The following is a 20,324-nucleotide window of genomic DNA, read 5'->3' on the forward strand; positions in this document are numbered from 1 at the left end:
AGTTGGTTTTGACCTGGAAGACTGATATTTTAGAAAATATCTGTAAATAAGTTTGTAAGTTTATTAATAATAATAATGAATTTGACGTGAGAATTTTTTTTTTCACCGAGAAAAACTGTTTCGGGATCTAAAAAACGCAGACTAAATATCCTGGGAAAATATAGAAAGCATGGAGGCAAATACAGGTAAAAGGGGTAAAAGAGAAGCAAAATCATATATTATCGAGGTTCTTTCGGGAAGCATTGAAACAGGAGGAAAAATGAAGCATTGAAACAGGAGAAAGAAAGAAGAAAAAGCATCGGAATAAAATTTTAAAATTATAGAAATAAAAAATCACAAAAACTTGAAAGAAAAAATAATAAAAATTTTGAAAGAAAAAATCACAAAAATTAGAATTAATCTTGAGGGAGATAGTTACTAGAGTTCCCTCTCGCGAGCAATGGAGTTCGGCAAGAACGAGAATTCTTGCAAGTCTTGCAAGAAATTTTCGGGACTCGTCTTGGCTTGTCTTGCATAAATGCTTGTCTTGCCTTGCGTTCGCAAATGCTCGCATTGTCTCGTCTTGCAATTTCTCGTTCTCGCAAAAGCTCGCAATTTCTTATTTCACGTGCAAGACTCGCACTTCTTATGCGAGTCTTGCAAGTCTCCCAATTTTTCTCGCATAATACACCTATTTAGGTCAACATTCATGAAAAAGTGTTAACATGAAAAATAAATTCAAAAAAATTCCAAATTTCCAAAAAAACCCTTTTCGCCGATCCACAAAATGACAATTCCACTCTGAAAATGAGAGATTTTGAATGCTTTGAAGCTCTGAATTCGATGAATTCTAAGGTTATGACCCTTATACGCAAAGCCTTTTTCACATAGAATCCAAATTCCGGATTCCGGATTTTCGGATTACCGGTTTACCGGATTTTCGAATTTCTGGTTTTCTGGATTTCTGAAAAACGGATTACCGGATGAATCAAGAAATTCGAATTCCGGAAACCCAGAAATTTGAAATTTGAAAATTCGAGAATCCGGAATTCCGGAAACCTGGAAATCAAGAATCCTGAAATTCTGAAATCCAGACGCCGATAAATCCGACAATCCAGGATTACAGAAATTCGAAAATTCAACATTTTGGAAATTTGGAAATCCGGAAATCCGGGAACCCGAAAATCAAAAATCCTGAAATTTCAGGATTCTTGATTTCCAGGTTTTCGGAATTCCGGATTCTTGAATTTTCGATTTTCGAATTTCTGGATTCATCCGGTAATCTGGTAATCCGGAAATTCAGAAATCCAGAAAACCAGAAATTCGAAAATCTGGTACACCGGTAATCCGGAAATCCGGAATCAGGAATTTGGATTTCATAAAATTAAAAGTCTTTGCGTATAAGGGCCAGAATCTAGAAATTCGTCGCATTCAGAGCTTCAAAACCTTCAAAATCTCTCATTTCCAGAGTGGAATTTTCATTTTGTGGATCGGCGAAAAGGGTTTTTTAGAAATTTGGAATTTTTTTGAATTTATTTTTAACGTTAACACTTTTTCACGAATGTTGACCTAAATAGGTGTATTATGCGAGACAAATTGGGAGACTTGCAAGACTCGCATAAGAAGTGCGAGTCTTGCACGTGAAATAAGAAATTGCGAGCTTTTGCGAGAACGAGAAATTGCAAGACGAGACAATGCGAGCATTTGCGAACGCAAGGCAAGACAAGCATTTATGCAAGACAAGACAAGACCCGTCAAGACGAGACAAAAGCAAGAAATTGCGAGTCATGCAAGAAATTTCTCGCGAGGCGACACTCTAATAGTTACTGTAACGATTGCAATGATTGGAATTTTTGTTTCCAGAGTAACTGAAAAAGTAAATAATTTAAAATCGAAAGGTCTTTGCGGTCAATATCAACTTTTCAAATAAGGTTATCGTAGTCTGAAGTGAGAAAAAAAGGTTGAGACGCAGAGAAAATGTGTCTGCGCCTCCGCCTTACAATTAGAAGTGTTTTTGAAATTTTTCCGCTTCGAGATATCTGTTAAGCTATTAACTGTTAACTGTTTATTTGTCTCCAATCTTACTTCATTCGGTGTTCGAAAGCCCGGATATAACGAGTCCATGGAGAGCTGAATCGGTTCTACTTCTCCATCTGGTCTTGCTCTGTTATCTCTTGATTCGGGTGGTGTCCTGATACTCATATCAACCGGTTCCTTTTCTTTAGGAGCAGTATGCAAGTTGAAAATGTCATTGATCCTGGAAGAGCTTCACTTATGAAAGGCCTCCGTACTTATTCTTCAACAATGAATAAACAAAATACTTTTGGTTGGATCCTCGAGACTAAGGATATCATGAATTATAAGACAAATAAATACACTAAAAATAGAAAAGGCTTACTAACCTTCTGTATTCCACTGACTCATATTTTTGGATTCTCGGAGTGTTACAACAAAGTAGTTTATGGAAGAAAGCATCAACTATCGCTCTACAGATCTCCAGAAAACAAGAATTCCATTACTTCTAGTGATCCTACTAAATTTACAGCTAAAATGACTATAAATAAGCTTCAATGGATAATTCCTAAAATTATGCCTTCCTTGGAGATGCAAAATAAACTTTTGAATGTCTTCGAAAGTAATAAATTAATTCAAATGCCTTTTATATCTCGTCAGTTTGAGAGTTATAATATCCCTAATGGTAATCGTGAATTTACTTGGAAACTTGGAACTAAATATGATAAAATAAAATACCTTGTCATAGCTTTTCAAACTGCTAGAGATAACAATTATCTGAATGCTGCAAAATTCGATAATTGTGGGCTTGAAGAAATTTATGTTGAATTGAATATTGAAAGATATCCATACGAATGTCTGAAGTTTGACTTTGATAAATTTAATGCAGTTCAATAATATAATTTTGCTAGAGAATTTAGAAATAGTTATTATGAATCAATGAAGGATTACATTTTCATGGAAGAAGATGTGTATTATTATTATTATCCACTTTTAGTATTTGATGTATCAAAACAGAATGATAGAATTATTGCATCTCGACCTGATGTTACAATAAAAGCCAGCTTCGCTAAAAACATTGCTCAAAGTACTAAATGTTACTGTCTGATTCTATCAGAAAATATTGTTGAAGTCAAGGATAATAGAGTTAAGGTTGTCAGTGTATGAATTCACAGACACTTGTAGGAAGCTTACTTTCGCTGAATCCGTAGGAGACTCTTGAAATACATCTAGATTATTTTAATAATTGAGTATTTAAAGCCTTTTTTGAGTTTATGATTAAGATCCTCCTCTCTTTAATCCAAGAACTAAACTTATCAGGATATCCATACCATTTAACAAATACTTCTTTTACTTGTTTCTTGTTCTACGTTTCATCACTTTTTCGATTTTATATACTTCACTAGGGTTATTATAAAGTGTAAGTTCTTCTTCATAAAACTTTCCTTTAATTTCCTCATCTGCTAAGTCTTTGATAGAATACATTGGTGGCCCCTTTAGGGAAAGATGAACTTCAGAAATTTTGAATTGTTCAGTACTCCAGTTTGGTAAATAACCTTTATCAAAAATAGCTTTATATTTAGTAATTCTAACGGTATCACCAATTTTGAATTTTGTAGAATTTTCTATTTTATTATTAGATTCACCTTCTAATTTCGAAGGAAATAAGTTATTATACACAATACTTTCATTTTCTATTTTTGAAGCCTGTATTGGAGTCATTTTTATTGAAGTGTGATAATGATTATTATATCCTTTAACAAGGTCATCAAGGATATGAGTCCATTTATGATTTCCTTGATGAGTAAACATTTTCCACATCTTCATAATGTTGAGTAAGTGTCTGTAATTGAATATATTGATAAGATTACTGGCATTACTCAATGATGACATTATAAACAGTTCATTCAAAGTTTGGTTTTTCGCGAGAGAGAGAGAGGGAGAAGTATAGAATAAAGAAGACACTTTTTTTTTCAAAACGTAGACTAAATAGAAACATCGCTAGAGATCGTAGTGAATGTGGTTAAGTGAGAATAGAGAGCAAGCGTACAGATGGAGAATTATACAGTCTGGCACATTGTGATGAATTCATGAATTGTCGCCTTTCCACGTCCTTGAGTATCCGCTTGCTGAATCAGAGCGAATGCTTCTTTGACAGTGATATTAGTAGAAACCGTCTCGCTCCAAGCTACAACAAGCTCCTCGGCAGTGATCTGAATAGCTCTCGTACTTGATCAAACTTTATATGGAACTTTATATAGGAACTCTCAACAAGCCACTTCACATAATTTTCAAGTATACACTTACCACTTTCTCTGGATTATTGTCAATTTTCGAGAGCATCAGTTCCACATCAGCTTTCACGGTGCTCAGCTAAAATTTTTGTAGTTAAGAAAAGCTCTACCTAAAAAAAAGGAAAGCTCTACCTTAATTTTAGAAGTAACCGCTGCAAGAAATTCCTCAAAGTCAATTTGACCGTCTCCACTGACATCGCTCTTCTCATCACAGCTTGAACGACTTTTGGGGAGACGTCGATGCCAAGCTCATTGAGCATTTTAGCTACTTCCGAGGATGAAATAGTTCCCGATCCATCATCATCCATAAGTTGGAAGATTTTGAAGACCTCAAATCAAAAAATGTTTATTTAGGTACTTGGCTTCCCAAGTTTCAAAGTTCTGTTTACGACTTTCGATTGTTTCAAATATAATTCAAGTCACACTTCTTCTGACATGAAGAAACTCTTGTTTACCTTCTCAACTTCTTGCTTCGAGACTTCGTACCGTTTTGCCAACTCATCAATATTCTCACACTTGGCTTTGCATTTGTGCTTTTTGATCAACTTCTTTGCCACTTTATTCTCCATCAAAGCATCCCAAAATTGATTGTCTTTTGCCACAGGCATATTAGAAAAACTCCAAACAGACTTTGGTGACTTCTAGAATTTATATAATTTCATTTTGAAATTTAAATCAAAAGAATTCAGAATTCAGAATTCGAAAGAAAAATAGAAAAATGAAGATGAGTGACCTTCGGGGTTTAGCAAGGATGAATGGAAGAAGCGAAGAAGAGGATAAAGGAGAGAAGAAAAAAAGAATGAAGTCAGGCGAGAAAAATTGAATTTGAATGAGCGCCTAAATCAAACAGGTGGGCGGAGTTTCGGAGCAAGACACATCCACAAATTGGATTCAAAAAACGAAAAAAGGAGGAGCAAAATGGGAGAATAGGAAAAGAAGAAGAAAAAAAGCGAAGAAGGAGAAGGAGACCGGAAACAGGTGTTTTTGTCGAAAATTGGAGATGGGGACTTATCTAGGGTCTGGTAGAAAAAAAATGGGAAAGAAAACAGGAAGTTTGAACCACTAAACTTCAACAACTCTATAGTGTTCGGCGGTTTTGAAGAAGAGTTGTCCACTTTTGAATGTCACTGAATTTCAAAGACAATTGTCTCGAAATTTCGTCCATATGAGCTTCTCGGGAGTTGACCTTGTGTGGCGAAAATTCAAGGTGAAGCGCCAAACCGACTGAGCGACGCTAGAGAAGGGCACGATAGATGTACTCAGAGCGAACACTGAGCATTGTATTGTACACCGTTAGCTCAGAATGCATACGGTAACTCCAAAGAAACTCCGAAAAATCTTCTGTCGCCCTTATTTTAAAGTATCTTTTCTTTATGAAGGAATGAATCATAAAGATACTACAAATGCTTGAGATTGAATTTGAAAAACACGAACAACTATGGATACAAAATGAACTAAAAAATCTTCTTCTTCTTCTCAATTTTGAATTTTGAAAAAGCAGCAACGAACTATGTCAAGAAAACCCAAAGCCTCTATGTAATCTGATATTCTTGAACATGAAAATTTTTACCTGAGTTTCCTGAGATTTCAAAAACTCATGACAAAGAAAACGTTCAGAAGTACAAAAAGTTATTTTTGGAAACTCCGACTACCATTTCAAGAAATTTGAATACCTATTTGCCATGCTCCGCAAGAAGAGCTTGACATCATATGATCGATGGGTCTACGGGAACGTCCGAAAAAAGCTTGATGACATTTTCGGCCGGGGGGATTACGGTAGTTTTCCGTAATTTTGGAAATGTAGGTGTGGCTTGATTTTGAAGCAGAAACAGCTCCCACAGGGTGGCGCCTAATTACCTGGACACAAGTTTGGAAAAGCTAAAACTTTGAGGAAAGCGTTGTACTGGGCTCAAATTTGGAGTGCGGAAATTCCAATAAGTCATTGGTAAACTGTTCAAGTCTCAAATTATTTTATCAAAGTTGCTTCATCTCATGAGAATCATAACGGTGTGCAAGAAACATTAGACCTTTCATCTTTGGACAACCATGACAATACCCAGACTTGAGGAATTGCTTTGAAAAGAATAGAAGCTTTGAATCAAACTTCAAATTATTTTTCTACCAATTTTTGTACTTCCAAGATACTCATGTCTACAGATGTACCCCCTTTTTAAAAGCCCGGGTAATTTTGCGCCACCCTGTAAATGCCAGACAGCTTTAAAAAATAGTCTTCAAAGTATGTTCACACTTGAAGGTCTCTTCTCTCCGACCCTCTCAAAAAACGCTCTTCTTTTCTCAACATCCAGCAAAAACCACTCGCTCCAAAAGTCGCCTAAAAGCTTTTTCATCTATCAATTTATATTCCGTTTCCTTCAAAAAAGGGGACCTCCTCTCTTTTCAAAAAAGTCACGGAATCGTCGAAAGTGTCTGACGGATTTGCATACCAGAAACCACGTTGGCAGGCCATCAAAGTTCGGGTAATTTTCTTTTTTTTCGGCTGGAGACACAACAAAGAAAAAAGACTAAATTGGTCATTTTCGTGAAAGGTAATTGGATTTGTGACAAAAGAAAAAGAAAACAACGAAAAAAATAAGGGGAATAGGGGATGGACAGGTGAATAAGAGTTCGCAGTGGAGGGCTTTTCAGATGTTGTTCCAGATTTTTCCGGTAATGAGAATCATTCCCCTTATTTATATAGTGGAGACGCACTCGTCACTTTCTTGTTAAAATATAAAGTGACGAGAAAAAATTGAAAATATGGAAAAATACCTAGCCGTATCTTGAGTCAGTGTGTCCACAAAGACTACAATAATCCTCATACAAAGTCCTTTTTTTCAAATAACAAGAAACTAAAAACTGAAGTGTAATTTTAAAGGTGGAGAAAACGTATACGGAAATCAGAGATTACTGTAGTTCACAGTAGCGGCCGAAAATTCAAGCGTGGGAGGGGCTTACGTCCGGCATTAAAATCCTTAAAGGCATTTAAAGAAGCATGTGTTTTCGTAATTAGATTCTGGCCTATGTCATCGATTTTTCAATAATTTTCTTTGTTTTAAGAGTTATTCTTGCGATTTTTCAGGATTCTGGGAGAAATATTTGTCAGAAAATACCTACGAAAATACATGCTCCTTTCAATGCTCCTTTAAGGAGTTCGCTACCGGAACTAAGCTCCACCCACCCTCGAATTCTTGCCCGTAATGACCACTTAAATTAGACCACAGGTATATTAGTCCTTTCCTGTCTCATTTGACAATTGAACGATTTATGTCATTCCTCCAAAAAGCAGAAATGCTAAAAATACTTTAGAAGTTCACCTAATTATTCTTAGTATCTCAATTTTCTCATGATTGTTTTTTTTTTTTTGAAGGTTTTGTGAAGTTCAGAAATAGGATACAAAGTCTCGGAGCACAAAGACCGTAGTCCAGATGACGTTAGATGAAAAATATGACTCAAAAGAAACATCTTGAAAACTTTTATAGTATGATTCCAGAAACGAATTACAGAACTACCCTAAATTCTAGAAAACACTTCAAAAAGGAGCTTCTGCCGCTCACCTAGAATCAAACTCTTCAGGGTTCTATAGAACTGACGTTTTGAGGGTACTCTCTTCACGCCCTCGTTCCAAACTCCACCCCCTTTCCCTGCCTCACCCTAGAACTCCGCCCATTTTCAACGAATCTATCCATTGTGAATAAATGCAAAATTTCAAATTATAGAAGAAGAAGATAAAAAGGAAGAAACTATCAATGTCAGGCACTTGAGAAGTGGTAGAATAGGGTGAAAATGTGAGTGGGAGTGGAGTCGACAAGAAGAAAAAGAAGAAGAATTCCGAAGAAAAAATGGAACCAAACAGGGCGGAAAAATGGAGACAGGGAAGAAAAATGTAATTTGGTTCCGGTTCCCTCTTTCGTTTTTTTGCTATAACATCCAACTCCTGGATTGTTTTCAGACATATTTTTTCAGCAGAATCTTCTTTTCTTCCTCTTCCTCCTGAAATCCCAACTACAAAAAGTTGTCTTCGCGCTCGGCACGTCTTCTTTTTCGTTTCCATTCCATTCCAGAATCACATTAATTTTATTTGCGCCACACGAAAATTTGAAAATGTCTTCGCTGAGATGCGTCATCCGTCAACGACGACTCTGTTTGAACCCAATTATGTCTCCCACGAGAGGATACTGTAGTTTTTAGAGACTTTCGTTCTTTTCCGTTTTTTGTTTTTTTTTGTTTTTAAAATATGTCGGGGGGTTGAGGAAAAGAAAAATCGAGTATTTCTCATGTTCGCATCCTTATGCATACATTCAAGTTTGAAATATAGACTTACGAGAAAAAGGGAAAAAGAAACAATGTCTCGAGAGATTTGGGTACATTCTACGGACATTTGCATTGAGTGTGGTTTCTAGAAAAGAGCTAATTTTAAGTTGAACCAAATAGTTTTATTTTTTGAATATGTGATGACAAAATGAAATAAAGATTGTTCGCCTAACTAGGTAGAGTAACAGGCAATAACTTAAAGCCACTAACAGAAGGGATATGATGAAGTATATCCCTTGACAACTTTTTTATATATTTGAGAGAAAAACTGGTTCAAAGTGAAAAAATAGAGGGCCGGAGAAAAATTAAATAGGATCACCTTATTAAGCCTATCCGAAGGACATTTCAATACTTGATATTGATCTAGTGTTATAAAAACTTGCTTCTTCTCATGAAAAACACAGTAAGAAACATTACACCGTTCATCTTTGGACAATCATAACAATACCTAGACTTGAGGAATCGCTTTGAAAACTTCAGTAGCTTTGAATCAAACATAAAATTATGTTTCCAAGAATTTTCATGCTTTCAAGATACTTATGTATGAAGATATACTCGTTTTTTTTTCAGTCGGGTAATTTTGTGTCATCCTGTGTTGCAGAGAAAAGTCTATTTCAAAAAGATCCACACTCTCGTTTCTACCATCAAGACGGAAATTGCATACCCGATTTTTCAGATCATATGTTTGTATTTTGAACTCGTCTTCCAAAAGAACCTATACTCTGGATTACTTCCTTATATGTTCTATGAAATAATAGTGCTAAAAGTGGGCATCTGAATACACCTATAATCATCTGCCCACCTGACTCATTCACCCCTACCTTTCACACCTTTTTCCAGACAAACTACGCGAGCTGATGACGTGAAAATGTCTTCTACATTTTAAGGAAATAGTGAAAAATTGGCTTTGAACTGTGGTACCAGGGATATGACCTGAATCTAAAGTAAACATCACACTTTGAAGTGATTAATGACCCTCTCAATCAATGGATCTCTCGACGTTCGAAATGGTGGTACCAGGGATGACAACTTCTGAAAATGAGAATACGAATTAATGAGAATTTTCTCTCACTTGTATAAGTACTAATTCCCCGACTTTTCATCCCTGGTACCAACATTTTGGTAAGGGATCTATTGGTTGAGAGGATCATTAATCACTTTAAATTGTGATGTTTACTTTAGATTCTGGTGGGATTTGATAAGATAAAAAGTGTTGACAACGACTCTGGAAGATCCAAACGACACAACTTGATTACTGACACCAGTCTTCAGGATTTGGTTTTATTGTATAACCTTTGTGAGATATATTTTCAAGAGAAAAGCTTTTCAATAACCATTTAAAAACATATTTCCCACTGCCTTCATACATTTTTTTCTTCCTATTTTTCTAATATCTTTCGAAAGAATCTTTTTTGTGGCCGTCGAGGAGGGCACCAAAATGACAAATGGGTTTGACATGTGGTCGTAATAGCAATCATTCTTTGGGGATATTTTGAAGAAAACGGAACCTTTATTCTCTTTTTAATCGTAAATCCTCCCAAAGAAAAAACTGATTAAACCTCAAAACATTGAAAAAATTGTTCGAAATTGAAGAATTTGAAGGGGGAGAGAAGGGAAATGAGAATACTGGAAGGCGAAAGTCGAAGGGAGATCAATTTCCGTTGCTTGAACATTTCATTCGAAAGATTTTTTGAATTGAAGTTCCTCAAAACTTTTGGATAACTCCTTGGGAAACTTGGAACATAAGGGGGGGGGGGGGGGGTTTTAAGAACTCAAAAACTGTCAAAACGAGTCAGAAGCAGAAGACGTGGAAAAAGAAAGGTGTTGGCGGAAGACATGATTGATTGGCAGAGATGATGAAAGGGTTAGACAGAAAAATGAGTTTTGTGGTATTCTTTGGACAAAAACAAAGTAAAAAGAATTTGGGAAGGAAAGGGGTTTTGGAAGTTTTGAAGTTTCTCGTTCCCAGGGGTACTGTAGCTTATGAGAGAGGGCTACTGAGATTTCTGGCGTTGGAATACTACCGTATTCTTCTCTCGAAAAAAAAATACGAACTTGATTCAGATGGGAAAGAAAGATTAATATTAATATGTATTGTAAAAAATAACGGATCTGTGGAAGAGAAACGCAGGCGGCCAAAAGCAATGAATTAGAGGAAAGTTAAAATTTTTGATAGTGAACAAGAAAAAAACTGAAAACACATGGAAGTCCAGAAAAAAACTTTTCGAGCTACTTTCGCAATTAAGTTCGGTTTTTCGATGCAAAACAGATTCTAGAGATGCTAGCGATCATTTTCATACCAAGAAGTTTGAATTTTGTTCAGAAAATCCCATTGAATTCACAGAAATAAGTTTCGTTTACTACCGTAGTGTTTTTGGGGCAAGGCCTTGAAACTTGACCGGGAAGCCGCCCGCGAAATTTTCCAGGTCTCACTTTTCTTAATTCGACAATATTTTAGGTTACGGTAGTTGTCGTTGTGGGATCTTCGGCCACGACCGCCGGCTTTTCTTTTCCACAGCTCCAATGTTTTTTGTTTCCACTTTTTAGTAGTTATTAGAAGATATCAACGTTCAACAAATTCAGAAACATTCTTATTCTCAAATTACTAACAGATCGAGAAGTGAGAAACTGAGAAACCGCCAAGTGCTAGAAATAACAGCTCTCCTCGTAACACTTGTGTATTTTCAAAGATGGAACAGAACGAACACCAACGCTTCGTGGCAGTTATAAATTTTGATTGATGACCCATCCTCTTCGAAGAGTCAACAATAAAGAACAACGGAATGGCGGCGTGCGGACGAAACAAAAAGGCATTTTTGCAATAGAGAAAAAAAGATGAGGCTATTCTCATAGAGATTCTCAGTTTCTCCGCTACAACGACAGCTGACATTTGCTCGTTTTCTTGTCGCTTTGTTTGCCCAAGATCATCATTTTTCCAATGTCGCGGTTCTTGATGATCTACGGACTCGGAGGTGGAGCTTCGTAGGAAGTTGTGGCGCCGATTCTAATCCTGTGGAAGAAACAGAAGTGAATGACAAATAGACTTTTGAGATGTTTCGTTTCAGGGGTTTATGTTCACTTTATGAAACAAAAGTGGGGAGAAAAACATTTTCAATTTACAATTTCGGTGGCGATGAAAAGCTACTAGTGATAAAAGTTCAGGAGAATTTTTTCGACAGATGAACATTGGGTTGTAAAGGTGACTGGGACAGAGTTGGAGGAAATACACACAACGTTTTGTGGAGGAGGAGATACGGAGGAAAAACGAGAAAAATATTAGTGATAAAATCAACTCAAAAAGGAAAATCAACAAAATGAGAATAAATTATTGAGGTCTGGGGAAACGAAATTTAAGATAAAAAAGAAAATGATTATGCGAAAGCATCTTCACGATCAGCGCTTCCTGTTCCAAGTGGATCATCGAATGCCTGAAAAAAAGAAATTTCAACTAAAAAACTAAATTTATGATTACCTTGAAATTGTGGAAGTGAACTGGGCGATGATCTTCATGGTAATATTCTTTAGGATTAGAAAGACAGACGTCGAACTTCATGGCAGGCGACCAGCGTTGTCCTTGGAAATTGTAATTCCAGACACCGTTGGATGGGACCATGAAGTATCCAAGGAAACGGTCTGATAGAAGCATCTGCACCTTTTCGTAATGGGTTGGCATGTATCCTTTTGGATTATTTCCCTTATCCGTATTGGCCTTGCCCCATTCGTATCCAGATGGAGTCAGCTTATACGCGGTGAGAGAAACAGAGCCAGGAGTGAAACTGCATGTAATCATCACAGTTTTTTCTCCGTCCCAAGTGATGTTATCGGTGAGAAGCTGAAAAATGAGATATGGATACAAATAAATGTGGCCGAATTCTTACCTTTGCATGAGTTGTTACGTCTTGTGGAGACAATTGTGGAAGTTCATTTGGCTGGGTATGCATCCATCCGAGTGGCTCGAAATCACGAAGCAGTTCGTGATCCGGAAGCTGCGTGGGTAGATTTACTTGCTGATGACTTCCTGTTTGTGGAACAAGAACAATGCAACGGATTTCCTTAACCTGCGGGTTGTCGGGCGGTGAAACTCCATACATGAAACCAGCGATTTGGGTACGAAGATCGGAGATAGTGATGAACTTCTTGAGTATATTCTTTGGTAGGATATAAGTGTAACCGGTATCTTTCACATCATCAGAGTTCACATAGATATGCTGAGTACGGAGATGAAGATTGGTCGAAGAGATGGCACGAACTCTCCACTCAGTTCGACTGGCGAATGAAGCTGTTTCGTAGTTAGATGTTGTAGCCGTAATAATCTCATCTCCGTGTTTGTTCACAGTTCGTGTTGTTGTGGCGGTCACTTGACTTTGTTCTTTCGTCTGTTTTTCGATGTCAGCAATCTGTTGACGTTGCTGACTTGGTGCCGAAATTTCCATACCGAGAATAATATCTCTCACTTCGGATTGAGTCAACGAAGCAACATTGACATTGTTCTTCTTTCCGTAATCAGCCAGAATCATATCCTTCAACGCCAGCTCCACTTTGATCCAGTCTTCGTCAGAAAGTGTTGGCCAAATGTGATGAGGTTCCGTGATTGTGGTCTTGTCAGGTTTCAGAATCACTTTAGTCTTGTCTGGATTGATATGCATTCCACGCATGATCAGTACAACACGAGAGAACGCAGTATATGACGAGATAGTCTTCAGCCAGTCATCGTACAAATTGAAGAGTACCATCTGGGGTTCGGTTGCCTTCAGAATCAAATCTCCAAACTTCTCAACTTTCATGATAGCTTGGAATGGAAGCATAAGCTCGGATCCCTTGATGACAATGTTCGGGAAATCGAGAAGATGCACCTCCAATGGATCGAGCATAGCTTTTCTGGTGACGATGATTTGACGTGGTTGTTCTTCAACTGGCAATGAGCGAATCAAAGCAGCAACCTCTTCAGCAGTTTTCCATTTGGCCAATTGAGACAAACGTTTCTGACCAGCCCATACGGAAGTATGAATGATTTTCAGGAAAAGCTGCCCAGTACGTGGGTTGAAGATGAAAATAGCTCCGTTGATTGGCTTTGTTGTCAAGTTACCCTCGAAAGTCTTGTGAATGGTGACACGGTACACATTGGTATCATCGACGAACCAGATGATTTGGTTACTGAACAATTCTCCATAGTTCTGACTTGTCAAATATGGCTCGGTAGGTTCAGACGAGTAGAGCTGCAATCCCTTGCGAATACGTTCACGAAGCACGTAGAAGGCTGGATTGGCTTTGATGATCTTAGCCATAGCTTGTCGAATCAGAGGTTTCATTCCAGGGAACCAGTTTCCATATGCCGAGTACAAATTGTACGCCAGGTCTATAGCGATGAGAACTCCGGTTGGTGATGGATAGATGGACATGTTGTCAGTGGTATAGTCAAGGAATTTGGCACGTGCATAACGTTCCACATCGTGAGAATCGTAATCTCCCCAACGGAGTTGAACATCAAGCCAGTACTTTTGCGTGGTGGTATTGTCCATAACATCCCTGAAAAAGAGATGAAGTACGACTTTAGATACGTTTTTTTAGTGGTGCAAGTAACAGTTTTCATTCTATTACACTCACTTGCTATCTGCCATCAACGACGGTCTCGAAACATTCCATTTATATTGAGCGAACAGAAGCACGTCGGCACAAGAACTGTTCATCTTATACGATTTTCTTGGATGGATAGTTTCTTTCTGCACAGTTTGAATCTCAAGTGCATCAAGTTCTTGATCGAACACTTGACACAGATCCATAACTACCGACTCGTGAATCTTCTGCCACAAGTGAGCACGGAAGATTTGAATGAGTGAAATCTTCAGTGTTGGAATCTTTCCGTGCATGAAAATTCCTGTGAGATCCAGTTGTACTTGGAAACCGACGTAGACATTTGCACGGTTGATAGTGGGAGACCACCAGAGAGTAAAACGACGGTTCGGAATTTGGTTGAGACCAGATCGTTGAGCGTTGGTGAGCTTTTTGAATTTCATAGATTCTTCGAATCCAGAAGCACGTTCCCAGAACAGTCCTTCCCATGTCGGGAAATAGGTTCCCTGAAAAAAGGTTAATGAATACAGAGTAAAAATAAACAATTGTTTGTCTACTTACTCTGAATAATGTATGTTCGAGAATTCCTTCTACTCCTCCAAGCGCCTGAATCATGTCGGTTCTGTAGTTGTTCAAGTTCCATAGCTTTCCGTCGTGTCTCTGATGAGTCCACCAGAATGGATTCTGCTTCAAAATTTGGTAGGCCTTGAATTCTGTTCTCACACGCCATCCCTTATCGTAGGCCAAAGTGTGTCGGTCTTTTTGGAACAGTGTATTGATTCTCGGAATTCCACGATCCCATGAATCGTCGAGGTCTTCCAGCGTAAGTCTTCTGTTCTGGGCATTCGCTTCTTGTCTCTTCAAGGCATATTCTGCCCAAACACGAACCGAGTCCACGAACTCAGCTTCCCACGGCTGAATGTATCTGTACAGATTTGGAATCAACTGGTCTTCGTCATGACTCATTCCCGAACGGAAGTGAGTGACACCTCCTGCTTCTGTTTGCTGCATCCATCTGAGATCTGACTGAGGAATCAGAACGTGTCCCATTGAGAGCATTCCAAGTCCTCCGATTTCTTTTGGTGTATAGAAAACAACAGGTGGGAAACGGGAAGGCATTTTCGAGTTCAGTCCAATCTTGATTCTAGTTTGAATCTTGTTTTCACATTTCACCAGCAGATCCAGAAGTTCTTGTGTGTTGACCACGGCTTCTCTGAAGTAGGTCATCAAACCGATAAGTGCAGTATTCCATTTGTTGACAATTTTCGTGAAGGTAGTTGATCCCGAAGACATCAAGATTTGTCGAATTCTGTTGTGGAACTTGGAAAGCGACTCTTCGTCCACTTTCAGGAAGCATTGAGCAGTTCTTTCCTTAGTAACCTCATTCTGAAGATTCCAAACACCATCTCGATGGACGAATTCTTCATTTGCGGTACGACATTTTGGAAGAATGCGACATTCGAATCCGGACATATCGAAGAGCATGTTCGGGTTGTCCTTACTGTAGACAGACACAAATGAATTCTCCCACTCGACGGTTGTGATGGAACGAGGCAAACGATTCTGAAAAATTAATTATTTGTAATGATAATGTACACCTTCTAAGTAGACCTAACCGTTCAATTGAATCGGTGGATCTGTTCACGAGGTGGAATATCGCTTTTTTCCTTTTGTTTTCGAGGATTTATCAACGATTAACCATCAATGATTACTCGCCTTCTTATACCTCATTTTTTGGAAATAAGAGGATAGTTCATGCAAAATGTCTTACCTTGATGTCCCAGAACACGGCTCTTCCCAAGTTGACATCATGTTTCATCAGCCGCATTCGTGCATCTCTTGGCCAACACTTCTTGTTATTGTATCCAACAATATTCTCGTTATTTGGATCTGGATGCTCTGTCAGATAACGTTGAATCAGATCACGAGCCTCATCAGCACTGAAGCGGAACATAATCCACACTCGGTCAATGTAACGGCAATAAAGACGAATTGGATGGCCGATTTCGGTGGCAACGTCTTGGAATTGTAGGAACTCGTTCGGACATTGTGGTGGTCCAGCAATTTCTGAAGCACGTCGAAGACCGAGGACAAGTAAATCGAGAACTAGTCCATAGAATTGGACAATGAATGAAGCAAATTGAAGACCGCGGATGATTCCAAAGGAGTTTGTATGATTCATATCCTTGTAGTTGATAAGAACGTTGTTCTTGGATGTCATGTAATCAGCAATATTGTGATCCACGATCAGTCTCAGAAGTCTATTTAGCAACGTCAAATCCATCTTCTCAGCTATTTTCTCCAACTTTGTCTCCATTATAACGTTACATTCTCCTTCACTTGTCTCCCACACGTCTTGAAGATTATTGAGTCCTTGGCACCACTTGTAGGTGAGCAATGGTGGCGGTTCTGTGTCACCCGGCTTGACCCACGATGGGAATAATCTTCTCTTATCAGCTTCATACCAGAGGTACTGATCGAGGTAGGCATCCGTAACCTTCTCCAATGGCTCAATATCGTAAACGGGAATCAGATGAGTGTAGAGATCCATGAACTCAATTCCAACTTCCTTGAATGCACGTTGCGTGAGCATGTGTCTCTTGATACGAGATAGAGCTTCGTGAGGATTGTCATAAGCCTGCTCAATCAAGGCCAACTCTTCTCTTTGTGACTGGTTCAAACGATTTTTGACGCTGTAGCTTTCCTTCAGTCTTTCCAAAGCTAGAATCAACAGCTTAGTATCGTGTTTGTAGGAAAGCGGTGGGAATGGGATAGGAGAGAATCGTCGTGACTCCAGCCAATGGACGGTTGTTGTATAAATCGCGACAGCTTCTTCGGCCGAGATGTATGGACCATCCTTGAGATAGTTGTGTTGTCTTTCTTGTTCGGATTTCAAATACAATCTCGTCAGTCGTCCCAAATTCTTCTTGCACACAGTCTTATCGACAGTAGCTCCTCGTCTAACACGTTCTCTGTTGTAATGGGCAGAGTTCGTCCACCAATCCGCCTTTGCCTTCACATATCGAAGAATCATATTTTCAACAGGTGTCGGTAGTCCAGGAACTTTCCAAGGAATGTTAGCTTTCCAGCAACGCCATGCTTCGGAGAGATGTTGCAGAATAACACGAGCCTTGTTTTGTTTGATTCCATCTGGCATCATATCCAAAATGTCGTGCATAACTGCGGCACTGAAAAGAAAAACTTCACAAACGATGTACATTAAACAAAATTCTTACCGAAGCTCAAGATCGAAGTGAGACTCGACTCTCTGCTTGGTGACTGTCTTGGCAACACCCTTTGAATGTCTACCTTCGAACTGTCGAGAAAGGAGATTACCAAGCCATCTTTCCAAAAGCGGCGTGATTCCTCGGAGGAAGAACAACCAAACTCTCCATCCAGGTGCCCAGAAACCACATCCGGGACCTTTGCCGACTGGTCCAGTGTTGAAACGATAGTAGATTAAATGCTTCAGATCTTTGCACATTCTCACTTGTCTCATTAGTTTGTACTTGTAACGATACATTCCTGTCAGCTGACCGACGTGTGCAAAAATGTATTGGAGTCCATCAGCTAACTGATAGGCGTCCACATTGTTTAACCGATACTGGACATGAGCATCTACAACTAGCTTCGTGAGACGCAAGATTTCTCTGCACAAATGGAAAGCGTTTCCGAACCGAGATTTCTTTCTTTCCTTCGTTGTCAACGTTTTGACTGGCTCAGATTGAAATTGTAGTCAAGATGAAGATAGTTGAGATTCTTTCGATGAATGAGAAGATTGAGCATGTTGTAACCTTGACGGAGAACTTGCAATCCTGCTTCCACCCAATCGAGAGTCGTAGTTTGGAAGAACTTCGTAGCTTTGAATGAACGGAACAAATAGCGACGTTTTTGAGGCTTTGGTGGACGGTGCTTGAGTGCATTGAGAACAAAGACTTTGAGAAGCTTCTGATAAGATACGCGCACCTTTACGGGCATTCCTAAAAAATAAGAAATTAGGTTCAAACAAAGTTTTGTGAGACGAACCGGCGGGGCAATGTTCTCGGTACCATGACTTCACTAATGGAACATCCACAGCTCTTCTTGTTCTTCCGGATCGCAAGTTGAATGGACGTGGAGCCCAAAGAAGTGCTAAACCATTCGCCGTGTTATCAGAATAAAGAGGAACGTCTTCAAAAATTGGTCTGACGTCTTCTGGGAGTGCCCAATCATCATCTTCTTCTCCTTCTGGCAAATTTTCCTCTGTCTGAAAATAGTTTCACTTTTTTTGTTTCCCAGGTAAAAATCTAGAAAAAATTAACTATTAAAATCTTCTCGCCTTTCAAGGAAATTATATGGCGAATTTCGGCTACTGAAGACTTGAAAGTTCACAGAATTCAGCTTATAAACTCGCTCTTCTTTTTCGTTTGAAGAAGAAACTTACAGCTTTCAGATTACTTAATACAATCGGATTGATCAATGGATCATAGTAGAATGCTGGTAAATCAGGATCTTCAGTTTTGATGAACACAACGGACGGCGTGTGGTACCAAGAAACCTGAACCGGCAACGAGCTGATCAAATTGTTGTACATGAATGGGAAAGCAATTCTGTATTCCGTGCGGATAGGAGCTCGAATAATTACTTTATTTATGTCATTGAATTCATTCCAATCTTCATCCCTGAAAATTCATTTTCGCTCAGCAATACTTCCAATAGTTAACTCACGTGTGCAAATCCTTCACCAATGGCTCGAATTTCGGACCTCCGGGGATGGCCACATTGAGTGCTTTGGCAGTGAAGAAACTCTTCATGTCGAATAAATAAAAATAATTATCATCTACTAAATCGGTCAGTAACTGATTAGCAAGACGATAGAGAGTTGACATTTGAGGAATACTGAATGCCCATTTCCTGTATGTCGGTCCATTCACAAAACGAGTGGTAGCTAACGGTTTATGATCATAGAACCATTCAGCAACGGCGCCATCTTCTTCCGGATCAAGCTCCATCTGGATTGGCTCCAATGGCTCCACATCAAGAATATTGTCAGCATAATCAAGTGGTGGTTCTTCATCATCGAATGGAGGGAACCTCATCCGTTTGAAATGCCGACGATCACGCTTTTCTCTTCTCATCATGATCCACATTGTTCCCCATTGAGCCATGTAAACCGGTTCGATAACTCGAGGAATGTCGTTTACGAACGTAATAGCTCCAGTGATGTGATATAAAACTTTCACATCTCGGATTTGCTCCCAAGGCATCGGCATGTTTTCTAGGAGTTTCAGTACTGCATGTGGCATATACTTGAGAGCTCCAAGATAAACTCTTTTATCATGACGATATTTGCGAGAAGTCATATCTCCATGATCTCTGATAACTTTTCTAACATGCTCAGGTGGCATTTCTTCCTTTTGTGTGTCAGCCATTCCAAACTTCTTCTTCTCTGAATACCGTTTTCCTTGCAGTTGCTTCCATTTTCGCGATTTTTCCTCCAGAATCGAATCTGGAATCGCATGAGGCTCGGTCTGAGGCGGACCACCGTGATCGGCCATCCCTGAAAATCGAAAACATATTTATCTAAATATCTAATTTAACTAAAGACAGACCATATTAGGCTGTTCACATCATAATGTAGGAATACGGTAAAGATTCGAAGAAAATCATACAGAAAAAAAAACGAAAGGCATGTTGTGTCTCTTATTACGGTTACTTCTACAAAATTGAGGTGATGTGATCAACAAAAACCAGAAAAGTAATAAATAAATAAAAATAAAAGTGTTTTTGAAGCGAAAAGCACTGTTTCGAAAAGAAAAACATTCAAATTTTCAACCCACTAAACAACGCGCACTACCGGAGTGTCGTACTAAGATCAGCAGGTCAGTGGGGATTACTGTGCCCGGCAGTTCAAACAATGTATTTAGACACTGCGCCGGCGCAGCGTTCCAATCGATTGCCCCGCCTCTTTCCCAGCAGCCGTTTGTGTTCGCCGCCAGCTTTGGTGTTTAGGTTGCCAAAAGGAAATTATCGATTTTTTCATCGGGTCCGCCGTCGTTCGTTATACCTCTGATGTTTTCCGAATACATTCGTAGCTATTTTCTTGTGTGCGGTTATCGAAGCTGGGAATATGATCATGTGACATTTCTGAGGGTTACATTTTTCATTATCTAGGCT

At 38.9% G+C, this 20,324-nt stretch overlaps 6 protein-coding genes across 6 annotated transcripts; all 6 read right to left on the minus strand.

The window, feature by feature from the left end:
- Positions 1-29: 29 nt before the first annotated feature.
- On the minus strand, positions 30-215 carry CBG25943 (the record flags this gene model as incomplete). The annotated part of the gene is made up of 1 exon (XM_045244077.1): positions 30-215. One exon carries the CDS (start codon positions 213-215, stop codon positions 30-32), a length of 186 nt encoding a protein of 61 aa, XP_045099864.1.
- A 180-nt stretch (positions 216-395) lies between these two features.
- Positions 396-690, minus strand: CBG25944 (the record flags this gene model as incomplete). The annotated part of the gene is made up of 2 exons (XM_045244078.1): positions 396-644; positions 685-690. The coding sequence occupies 2 exons, from the start codon at positions 688-690 to the stop codon at positions 396-398; spliced, it is 255 nt and encodes an 84-aa protein (XP_045099865.1).
- Positions 691-1,764: 1,074 nt separating this feature from the next.
- CBG25945 lies at positions 1,765-2,181 on the minus strand (the record flags this gene model as incomplete). The annotated part of the gene is made up of 2 exons (XM_045244079.1): positions 1,765-1,847; positions 1,980-2,181. The coding sequence occupies 2 exons, from the start codon at positions 2,179-2,181 to the stop codon at positions 1,765-1,767; spliced, it is 285 nt and encodes a 94-aa protein (XP_045099866.1).
- Positions 2,182-4,052: 1,871 nt separating this feature from the next.
- CBG16669 lies at positions 4,053-4,894 on the minus strand (the record flags this gene model as incomplete). Its single annotated transcript, XM_045244080.1, has 4 exons — positions 4,053-4,205; positions 4,294-4,360; positions 4,419-4,615; positions 4,712-4,894. 4 exons carry the CDS (start codon positions 4,892-4,894, stop codon positions 4,053-4,055), a joined length of 600 nt encoding a protein of 199 aa, XP_045096030.1.
- Positions 4,895-9,117: 4,223 nt separating this feature from the next.
- On the minus strand, positions 9,118-10,075 carry CBG25946 (the record flags this gene model as incomplete). The annotated part of the gene is made up of 2 exons (XM_045244081.1): positions 9,118-9,299; positions 10,054-10,075. 2 exons carry the CDS (start codon positions 10,073-10,075, stop codon positions 9,118-9,120), a joined length of 204 nt encoding a protein of 67 aa, XP_045099867.1.
- A 304-nt stretch (positions 10,076-10,379) lies between these two features.
- Cbr-prp-8 lies at positions 10,380-19,705 on the minus strand (the record flags this gene model as incomplete). Its single annotated transcript, XM_045244082.1, has 13 exons — positions 10,380-10,627; positions 10,959-11,025; positions 11,365-11,562; positions 12,055-12,429; positions 12,476-14,123; positions 14,202-14,674; positions 14,730-15,731; positions 15,940-17,356; positions 17,405-17,818; positions 17,884-18,148; positions 18,195-18,414; positions 18,592-18,829; positions 18,876-19,705. 13 exons carry the CDS (start codon positions 19,703-19,705, stop codon positions 10,380-10,382), a joined length of 7,395 nt encoding a protein of 2,464 aa, XP_045096031.1.
- Between the last annotated feature and the right edge of the window lie 619 nt (positions 19,706-20,324).

This window comes from Caenorhabditis briggsae, assembly GCF_000004555.2.
Source record: "Caenorhabditis briggsae complete genome, chrIII, whole genome shotgun sequence".
NCBI classification, from domain to species: Eukaryota; Metazoa; Nematoda; class Chromadorea; order Rhabditida; family Rhabditidae; genus Caenorhabditis; species Caenorhabditis briggsae.